This window comes from Bactrocera latifrons, unplaced genomic scaffold (genome assembly GCF_001853355.1).
Source record: "Bactrocera latifrons isolate USDA-ARS-PBARC rearing strain unplaced genomic scaffold, ASM185335v1 scaffold_131, whole genome shotgun sequence".
Lineage (NCBI taxonomy): Eukaryota > Metazoa > Arthropoda > Insecta > Diptera > Tephritidae > Bactrocera > Bactrocera latifrons.
This window is the reverse complement of record NW_017534753.1, coordinates 275,335-287,077: the sequence shown is the minus strand read 5'-3', so window position 1 is coordinate 287,077 and position 11,743 is coordinate 275,335. Positions and strand designations below refer to the sequence as shown.

Genomic DNA, 11,743 nt, shown 5'->3' with positions numbered 1-11,743 from the left:
TCATAAAAAACGCTAATTTTGAGGCGCTCTCACACTGGAATAAGTTTAACATCCCTTTATTCCTGCAGTCATCACACATATAGGACGGTCAAACGAACTAACTTCACATATTCAGTTTGTACATGAACATTTAACATTTATGTATTTGAAATAAAAGTGTATGCTAATTATAAAGTTGAAACAAGTGCGTTTATTTGGAAGGGCTATCCTATATATATATTTGTATTCTGATCAATATCTGTTGTTTAACAGTTTTCGATATGCAGGAGGAATATATGTAATAAAATATTATTAATAATTTTTCTGTCAAGCTTATATTAACTAAATGGTTCATTTAATACTTGTTTATAATCATTCGTTGAAAAGTTAACTTTCAAACGAGTTTCATGAAAAGCAATTGCGTGTCTATCAAGGAAAAAAAAGCAAATAATGAATTCAGCAATTTCTTATTTTAGTTTTCATAAAATTAAGGATATTTTATTGTAAATGTTTTTGTCTAGAAGTTTTATTTCAAAAGTATGTAAATACACATACCAGGAGAAAGACATTGGCTACGATTCAGCCTTTTGTAAAATATATTATATTTATTTTTTTCGAAAATCCGACATAGGTCGCTGTTATGTACGAAATAAAAATAATGCCTATTTATAGAATTTATAAAGAGATTACAGGGTAAAAGTTCGCCGGTTGCTAGCGTCTTTACGTAATAGGTTATTGATACGAACGATTTATTATGCAATTTCTCATTGCCTAATGGTATAGGCATTTCATCGTATGTATGTCGTTTTATACACATGTTTCATAGTTACCAACTTTTATATTTAAAAAAACAGCGAACATTGGAAAAAGCAAGGTATTTCTATAAAAAGCACTTAATTTTTGAAAGGAAATCAAACCTTTTGTTAAACAACAGGTTGTATTTAGCAGGAGTCAAAGGTCAGGAGGAACTGAGACTCTTAAATATTCATATTTCGAAGTTTGATAAGTGTGCTCCTCTCGATTGGAAAAATTCCATCATATTAAATTGTCAAGCCGAATGGCGAAATGTGCAAAATTTCGAAAATACTAACAAAAATTTCAGAATTTCGAAATCTGTAACAAAATCTTTCGCAAAAGGCTGTTATACATTTTCAATAAAGACGGTTCTAGTTTATCAAACAGTTCAGTCTAGCTCTGTTTAAAATACAGTAAACACTTGTAGTTCCAATTATTTGATGTTATTAATTATATATGAGATCAAAATAAGGCACTAAGTAGGGCGTTAGAGACTAAACTGTTTTTTTATTTTCATTTTCAAAAATCAATAATTCTAGTGCTTAAAGTACTAAGTTGGGAAAATTTCTTTTTACCTGCCACAAAACGAATGCTATGTAGTTGAAACCATAAGAACATACTTGTGGCAGATCGCGAAACTCTTTGATCATTTGTAGTATGTACATATGTCTGTATGTAAGTGCGTACCTCATACATAGTACTATTGTTATTGCCGCCTTCTCAGTGACGCCTGATGCTATTGTATGTTGTAGAACGTAATTGCATATTTAATATTCTCGTTCATTTGCATGCAGCGCGAATTTTTTATTGGCTATAAACATGCGTTTGCATACAAAGTTTCACACCTTTCCTTTTTATATGCAAGTGCTTATATAAATATGTAGATTCCATGAGATATAAGCCAACTTTTTACATTTATCCAAAGATTAATAAATTTTGAGCATTCACTCTCATAATAGCTAGCGAGTCGCATCCGTTTTCTCAAAGGTCACTCACATCGTAAAAGCTAAATTATATACGAATACACATATGTTTTTAATATACTTACATATGGATGTATGTACATATGTATCTGCGAATAAAGGTAATCCATATATTTATTAGGATATACCGCTTTCTTATACTATGTATGTACATATGTATACTGTGTATGCATGTCTCCGTAGAATAATATGCGTTTTTCCTTTCAAACTAACGGAACATTTTTGTATTTTCTTTATACAGTAGGAATAAAAGAATCTATTGCAATCAAAATATAATAGTATCAGGTTTTCCAATAGCGATGACATTATATCTAAGTGACGCTTCGGCCATTTTTAATATTAGGTTGTCAAAAAAGTMTTKCGGTATTTTCGCTAGTTGGCGCTGAGAGCGCGTAGTTCTAGTTTTATTCGTCGCATCGGGTCATGCTATACCTTTTTGGAAAGCTCATTTCACGCGCTAACTCGTGTTTGATTAATTTTCGTTTCTTTTAAGTCGTTCGTGATTTATAGCGTTGCAAACATGGAGCAAAATAAAGAGAAAATACGACATATTTTGCAGTACTACTACGATAAAGTTTCCATTTCCACCGCACAACGATGGTTTCAACGTATTCGTTCTGGTGTAGAGATGGTCGAAGATGCGCCACGCTCCGGAAGGCCTGTCGTCGAAAATTGCGATAAAATCGCTGATTTGGTCGAAAGAGACCGTCACAGTAGCAGCCGTAGCGTCGGTCACGAGCTGGGCATGAGTCATCAAGCCGTTATAAAATAAAAAAATAAATAAATAAAAATTACCGCAAGACTTTTTCGACAGCCTATTATATTTTGATCTGAAATTGTTTTACTCTATTCAATAATGTTTAAAATTTTATTATGGAAAGATATACGGACGAGGAACATTTACAAATTATTCAAGCTTGTTATCAAAATAATATTAAATTATTAAGAAAATCTACGCCGTTGAGGCTGACTTTTAAGTGGTGCAGTAAATAAACAAAACTGTCGATTTTGGTACGAAAAAAATACACAAATTATTCATGAACAACCATTACATTCACCTAAAACAACACTTTGGTGTGGTTTTTGATCTGATGAACTCATCGGCCCATTCTCCATTCGAAACGAATCTGGTGACATTGTTACTTTCAATGGAGAGCGATCGATCATAACCAAAGTTTGAAGATTCAATTATTTAAAGAAATTGTGACATTGGATGGCTTCCAAGAAAATGTGATTCAACACCATTAAACTACTTCTTGTGTGGTTATTTGAAATCATTGGTCTTTAGCAATACACAAGACTCTCTTCAAGCTTTAAATGTCAATATTGATCGTTTTGTTCAGGCGTAGGAGTGGATTTAGTGGAAAATTTGGGATTGTCGTATTTGTTCTTGCAAAAGAAGTCGTGGAGGCCATTTGAATGATGTTATATGTATTGAGAACTGAATTGTATTGATTAAAATCGCATTCACATTCAATGAAAATCATTTGAACTTCATTAACAATTAATGTGTCCCTTTGTGAAAAGAAATCATAACACTCTTAGTGGAATACCCTGTACTTCTTTGAAGTTTCTCGAACTTAATTAGACACCTCTAAGAACTTTAAAATAACCGCACATGTAGGGTGTAAGTAATTTGGTGAATCGTCATTGATTAAGTATAATAAATATTAATAAATGGATCATAATGATTCCACGAAAACATACCTTGAAGAAAAACTTCCGAAGCATTGCAAGCACCGCCTCTTTATCCTTCTCGGTAATGAGCTCCACTGTGTATGGAGTTGAATCTGGAGGCTTGGGTTGTGTTATGCCGGCTACATTCAGGACATTATCCATCTTTTGCGTTAGCCTTCGTATTGGGTAAAGATCAGACAACTAAAAAGATTAAAAGAAAATTTGAAATGTTCTATTTTGCAGTTTTTTGTTATTATATTTTTGTGTGTTAGTGTGTAAATATATTCATGTTTGTTTCAAAACCAAGAATTTAATTTAAAATTAATTACCTCTCCATAAGTGTTATATAGGAATATATGAAATATATTAATTAATTTTGGCGAAAAGCTCAATTCAAAAATGTGCCTGAATTAAGAATTTCACGCATAATTTCATTCGCACTTAAGTATACCACCAAATTCCTGAAGTGGTCAGCAAATTGCGTTAATACACACCGCCAGTCGTAAATCACCATTTTAAGTTCAGGGGTGTATCACATGCTCTTATTTTATAACATATGCATGCATACACCTAAATTTCGTGAGCTTATTATTATTTCTTTATTATACACATAAATGTCATTCAAAATACTTAATTTATGCCTACACGTGCTACATACTAAAACACAATGATTTATATTATATATCAGAAAAGAACTTCCCATTTTGTTAAATACAAAATATGTATGTATATTACGTCTCGAATTATTTTAAAAATAAATAAACAGCAATAAACAAAATTTCTGATCTAGGACTAGTGATTTTCTTTTTTCACTTTCAGGCAAAGTAACAAATTATGAAACAACGTTTTTACTTATTTAATATAATGACACAAATATAATCTGTGGATAACTTCCCATCACAATTGTTGGGTAAATTAATTAACATGTCACGGTGAACAAAATGACATACATACATATGTATGTACTGTGTACTTATATGAGACTTCACAATGCGACAAAATCAGTAAATCATCCATCACTTTTTATAACGGTAATGGTGAGACTTAATTATGGCTGGGAATAAACCTGTGTAGGAAGAGTGTAACTAAAATGTTTGCCACTTGAATTTTCCTCTTAACGGTTGCTGGTGACTTTAGAAATTATCGGGTTAGTCAGCATTACAAACAGTGATGTAGTTACGGCTGACTGCCGGGCCGTCCACATAGTAATAGGGAGGTAATACATTTTTCTATCCAAAACACACAACTAATTATAAAGTCCGATAAATAGAACAAGAAGGATATCTAAAACTTATTATAATACAAAATGGAATGGGCAAAAATTCTTTAATTTTATTTTAAATATGTATGTACTGCTTGTAAACTATGATATATAATATTATTATATATTATAATCGAAATTTATAACCAAATAAAAAGCTATCATCTGAAAGAAGGGTACATAATTTTTACAAAAATACGTGCACCTTCATATATTAGGTGTACCTAGAAAATTATATGTAAAACGACCACAAATTATAATACAATACTTATATATCTGGTATTAGCGTAAGCAACTAATGAAGTTAAGTGATCGAAACTTTGAAAGCAATTAGAAAAATGCAACACCAACGTTCAAAAATCAATTCCAGTACCATTTGTATACTGGATAGTTGATAATGAATTTATTAAAATAGCAAAATTTACCGCAGGCGAGATTGGTCATGTGGAAAAAGTCTACCAAATAGAAAGCAAGCAGTTTCAGACCCTTCATACGTTGTTTCTCCGAGTATTTGAATATTTGAAATATTATAAAACTTTCATCACATAATTATAATCTCCAACCACTTTCTGGACGAATTTTTCTTCTTCTTCTTTTTAATAAATGCGGCATACTTTGTACAAAAGTCAGTTAGAAGAGCGGTTATAATCGAAATAATTTGTGCAATTAAATCCTGACTGAAGGAATGTTCGGATACCCTATAAAATAGGGTCTGCATATACTCGAACTAGTCCCTCACTTTTTGAGATATCGATCTTAAATTTGGCACACGTCTTTGTTTCCCACGAAGCTGCTCATTTGTCAGAACTGACGTAGCATAAAGCTGTCATACGAACGATCGGAATCAATTTCAGCTATCTTCACGAAACTTGCCATAGATTATTGTCCAAAGCAACTTTGCAATTACAGCTCAACTTGCTATTGCTTATAGCTGCCGTACAAACTGACCGATCAAAACCAAATTCTTATATGGAAACTTTTTTATTTGTGAAGGATATTCTAGCTTCGTTGATACACACATATGTATGTGGGCATATTCGTATTTAAGTATAAACGTATTACCACAATATTGTAATTTATTCACAAATATGGAATATTTAGTATAAACATATTCAAACTTAATTTTACTTTCTCCCAGTATTATTGATTGATTGTATGTACATATGTATGTATGTATTGTGAACTTAAAGGCTCCATATCTAATTTCGACTTCAATTTTCGCATATTTTGTATTTGCGAATGCAGCAATGCCATTTTCCAGTATCAACTGCTGTATTGGTCTACTCAGTTAAGTAAAGACCTGTCAGAATGCTGCCCAAATCATAGAAAGCTTCCTGTTTACTGCGCACATATGCACATACATCTGTACCTCTCCGATCACCATTAAACAAGCAGCTTACTTCTGGTTTTCTCATATTTCTTATGACTAAAAACAAAAAAAAAAAAAAACCTACACACCCACTGACTTGTGTATACATATACTATATATCTCAAAATATGTATATATAAATTAAATTTCCAATTCTACAAGAAAAATATCGGTTTCAAAACCTTTCGTTTTTCAATCCCATAAACAAAAACTAATGTTCACATCATCTTCAATATAATCTAATATTTGTATCTTGAATTAATCGCCGACAGGTGCCGCGTGCCCCATACTCTAATTAATTTGAATTGTTTACATTTTGACGATGAAATGATATAATGAAAACATTGCGCCGCAGTCAACACGCTCTGCACACCAAACCAAGGGGAGTGTGATAAAACCTCAAATGTTACACATCTTCTTACGTATATTAGACAACACATTTGCATGTACATACATAGTACGTACATATGTAAATAGATTTCTATGCACTTGAATAATTAAGTGCACTCGATTAATTCTGTTTGATTTTTCAGATTTGCAGCCGTTTACACTACTTACCGTGTACCGCGCCTCAAGGATAATCGCGTCTTTTTTCGCGAAATCCCGTTTCTTTCCCAACATTGTTGGCTCGTGCAAATTCTGTATTTCCATTTTGTTATGTTTATTTATTATTTTATTCAAATTCGATGTCAGCACGATTTGTTTTGCTAGCGTTTTTCTTGTTTGTTTTGCTATTCTAGCTATTCTCACGTTATCGCTGATTTTTGGTGATTCCAATATGTGCTGATGCGTCAAAGAGCCAGAACACTAAATCACTGTGGCACACACAGCGACGTGAATGGATACGAAAAATTTCGAAAATTTAATTTCTTAAGATTTTTGTTTGTTTATTTTAAATTTAAACGATTAGCATTTGCACAACACGATTATTTTGTCTGGGACACGAATTTATGCGCGCACTCACCCGCGACTACGCGACTATACCGGCATTTGAATACACTTTGATCTTTAGAACCTCTAATGAAGTGGATAGCAGCGTGAATGCTTTTGAATGTCCTTTTAATTTAGCAAATTAACTTAGTTATGCTTATGTCTGTTCATACACATTTATTTATTCAACAGAGCATTTTTGCGTAAATTGATTTTGCTCGATTGGAAATCGCTTTGCGCACTCGGTTCACTGAAAACGATCGACTGGGCAAATATTCGCGACCGCTGGTTTTATATTCGTTTAGCGAAAATTCGCGCAGATCCAGCTATGTTACCGGTCCCTGCTGGCTGCAGCCAATCGCCTGTTGTTAACATAGTCATTTTGCAAAAGCATATCAGAACCTCTCTCAACTACGAACTCTACTCAACAACTGCTGGTGAGCACGAATAAGATGTACACGCTACTTAGCGGTTAACGCTACCTGTAAAGTTGCAAATGTAACTAAGAAATAATAATATTATATATTAATATCGAAGTCGCCGATAACAAGAGTACTCTTGTAATCAAGCCAGACAGATGTGGGGTATGAATCAGTGTAATGCGGTGTGAGGGTTTTTTAAACTCTTAAATTATAATAACTGCCATAAAAACTAAAAGAGTTAACCGTTAATCTGAGGTCAGGCACTGGCACTTTGCACTAAGGCCACTTGAATTATGTAAAAAATTTCGTACATAAACAGAGTAGAGCGTATCACCTAGTACTAAGTATTTCAGTAAAAAGTGTAAAATACATACTAGATCCAAAACTTCGGATGTCATAGTTTATTGTGGCCAAATTAACGAATTACATCTAACTATTATCTGGATGTATTCAGCATCTTTTATAGCCATATGAATGCCAGCTACAGGCGATAAAAACTAAACGCTCGATAGTCAGAATTGGATTTCTTTACATTCGATTTTTTAATTGTGAGACTGTTTCTTAACAAACCTTTCTTGATACGGTTGGATCAAATAACATTAAGTATATGGATTTTCTTTAATTCGACAAAAACTACAATATTCTAGCTTTTTGAGTAGTTTCGACGTAGGGCTTGGCATTTAAACAATAGTTAATTTATTTTCAGAACGATTTAATTCAAACAATCATGTGCCTAAAAACAAAACTAGTTGTGATGATATTTCTGAAATACACAGACCAATTTATACGCTCAATCACAATATATATCTGCATTTTATGATTTTAAGTATTTCGGAATGTATAAATGTGTGCACATATATAAATGTTTGTTGTGTAGAGTGCTAACATTTGAGGAAAGCTTAACACAATTTCTCACTTTAAATTTTTTGCTTTCAATTTTATGCCACTTTGTTTTGGTTTTCAATTGTTTTTCACACAAGCACATTTGCTTTGCTCCAAGTAAATATGTAAATACATCCAAACATATGTATATATGTATATATTACACAAGTATACGTTAACGTGAAAACATCTTTGTGACGAATCAGCTGAGCCAGTGAGAATTAACTCGATTGAGAGATTAGCATTTCACTTTCGGTCTGTAGGCTTTGATGCTTTTGGAAGTATCTACATACATACACAAGCAATCATTTTGTAGGTAGGCACAAAAGACTGCGCTTCGGCGAGCTTCAGTCACGGCATAATCACTAAGCATTGAAGTCCCTTTAAACTAGTACGATCCTCCATTTGTGAGCTAACGTCTTAAACACCGACTTGATTCAATAAAATGCATCATCAAGGAGTATTCTTACTATTGGGTAATTCGAAATTGAACACAAATAATTTTGAGGAATACTGCTGAGTTGACAGTCCTTGTCTGCATACAAACTACGGGTTCAATCGTGTTACGTAGACAATGGGTAGGGGATCACCAGAATTCTTGGTTCCTCAAGTACACAGTTGAATTTCTGGTATAATCATTTTATGCGATATTTATTATCTTTTTTTAGGTATTCTTTCAATATATTGGAAGTTTTTATCGTTACCATATCTTAAACAAAATAACGGAAGTTTCGAATAAACAGATTGTTTCACAGTCATATTATCCGCCTTATACAATTTAAAGTTTACTTTAGTTTACATAACCGATGAACAGGTTCGGTAGAACGTGGTATATTAACTTTGACGATCGAGTATAGTGTATAAACTTTATAAAAAGGTCAAAGAAAAAAATACCTACTTTGTACCCCTGAATTAAAATCTGATATCAAATGCTAGTAGTAATATCAAACACTGGTGATTATGTTTACCAAAAATAGACGAAATCGAAACATAACTTTTCAAGTTCCCAGATACAGAATTTGTGAACAGATTTGTGTGTCTACCCAATATAGATATATGTATACGATATAGTGACTTTCATCCATTTTGACTTTCCATTAGACTTCAAAACGGTTATATAGGTCAAAATGTGTAATACTTCGATAAAATTACTTATCAACCATAATGTGGTTTAGTGCTGAATATATATAATAATATAGGGTCTGAAATTGATCTAGACCCTGGTCCAAACCTCATATTTCTAATATAAGGAATTCTCCCCCCATCAACTCAAGATATTACACTTAGCCACTTCGGTTGAATTTATGTCTCATTGAATATAAGTTAATGACATACAAACATATGTACATGTATTTGACTGCGATCCATTCCCATTTTCTCGAAACAATATTTAGTTTTAAGTTTTGCAGCACCTACATGTGTTTCTCCTCCTGTAATTTAATTTCTAGTATATAAAATGTTCGGTTACACCCGAACTCGGTGCTTCCGTACTAGTCTATTCTTAATTTTTTAGTGTGTTAGGTATAGTATACATATGTAGAATATCATTAATAATAATTAATGGCTTAAATTAATAGGTACAGGTGTATTGTTGCCTTTTCTCCCGAGTGTACTAATAGCGCCATCAGAATGGTGCGAGCTATTCCGATTCACAACAGGTGTTCGCATAAGGAAGATTAATATCTTTATATGTGTGTGTAATTCTAAATAAATGTGTGGGTGTGTGTGCATCTATTTAAAAATTACAAATTTTAGTCTTCTAATAATTTTAAATTTAGCTTTTCGACGTGGAAAATAACTAGTTCAGTTATGGGTTTGCTTATAAAATAAAATGAGTTCAGGTTCACAAACACACACATATTTATCTACGTTGACCACGGACGCGTGCAACTTTTCAATTATTGAACTTTGTTTATTTTCCAACACAATTGTTTATTTTCATTTCTAATCTGTTACGGATACCACAAAGCAAAATAAATTATAATTTTTTCGCTCTTTGCTGTAGCCATTTATTAAAACATAATACTTCTTTTGACTTTATTTTTATTTCTTATTCCCTTTCAATAAATAACATTCATAAATAATGCTATAACCCCACAAACGATTTTCTTAGCGATTTGATAAAATATGTATGTATGTATTTATGAATCTCAAAAACTTCAATTAATTAAAAATTTATGTTTGTTTGTGCTCCCTTAGTAGAGGGTCATCAGTTTGGTAAATAGCCACCTACTGGCATCAAGGTAGAATTGCAGACTCACAGGTAGGCCAAAGAATCAATTATTGCGCTAATACCTCAATCCAAAGTTTCAAATGTTGGTTGTTGAGGAGACCGCGGAATTATAATAAAATATACTATACATGTGCAAATTAAATGAATAAATCGAAAACTTTTGATCTTGACAATATACATGTGTATATAATCGCATTTGAAACTCCTCTAAATATAAAAATCCGAGACTAAAATTTTAAATAGGCTAAAGTTCAAAATATTGCTATTCTAGACTCTAAAGTGTGCACCACACTGCAAAAACTGCACTAATATGTAGTCTGGGACTTGAACAAAAATATTAAAATATTGATTCGGTGCAATAATGTAAAACCATCAAAGGGTGCATGACTAACGAGTTGAGAAATGTTGATCGCCCAGAAATTTAATTTAATGAAATCTGAATAAAACAAATTTAAAAGTGCATGGATATAGGGCAATGAAACTTGTTGATAAGCACAAGTGGCGGACTCATTTGCGAAGCAAACAAAATTAATAAAAATGTATGCATACAAAACCGAAATGCCTGTAAAGAATCCCTAAAGTCAATGTTTCTTCGCACTTATCCGTTATCAGTCTTGATTAAACGTGAGATTTGAATGGATGACATGGTTGATATTGCTTTGAACCAGTTTATTATACAAATAAAATTATGATAATACTAAACATATTTGCATAAATGTCGAATAATACATTAAATAAATATACTTACAATCGTTTGTAATTCCATTTCGTTTCGTTCATTTGGGAAGTTTCAGCGCTCTACTATTACTCATTGATATCGTTAAATATTTAAAAACACTAATATCTAAATTTTGCTCAAAAAGTAATATAAAATCCCCTTTGAACGGATTGATTAACAAAATATAAAAATATAAACATAATATGTATATGATACTCCATTTTATTCACCGAACGAACAGCTGACATAACTCACACTGAAGTAGAAAAGCAGGTTATAAAAAAGTTTCCACTCTTTACCGTGCGATTCTGTACTGTGATACAGTATCAAGTCTCTAAATTTGACAGAGACAATTTTTGAGACTTGAGACGATTTTGCTATTCTGTMAGTGATAGTCACAAACTCTATTACATTTCATTATTCAGAGATGTTTTTATACTTGAATGAAAATAAATATGTCGATAACAAATATTAAATTTTCTATAGCATAGTTA

The 11,743-nt window shown here is 32.3% G+C and overlaps 1 protein-coding gene across 2 annotated transcripts in view; it reads right to left on the bottom strand.

Annotated features, from left to right (window-relative positions):
- Positions 1-11,743, bottom strand: part of LOC108965007 (dopamine N-acetyltransferase) — an 83,405-nt gene that overhangs the window by 2,402 nt on the left and 69,260 nt on the right. The window contains exons 1-2 of one of the 2 annotated variants that reach the window (XM_018927138.1): positions 6,623-7,270; positions 3,465-3,635 (exon numbers count right to left, since the gene is read on the bottom strand). In XM_018927138.1, the coding sequence (XP_018782683.1) occupies positions 3,465-3,635; positions 6,623-6,715 (264 nt within the window). In that variant the 5' untranslated portion in view covers positions 6,716-7,270. Of the gene's footprint in view, positions 1-3,464; positions 3,636-6,622; positions 7,271-11,743 lie in introns of those variants that run through there. The other variant, XM_018927136.1, reaches the window with a different exon arrangement.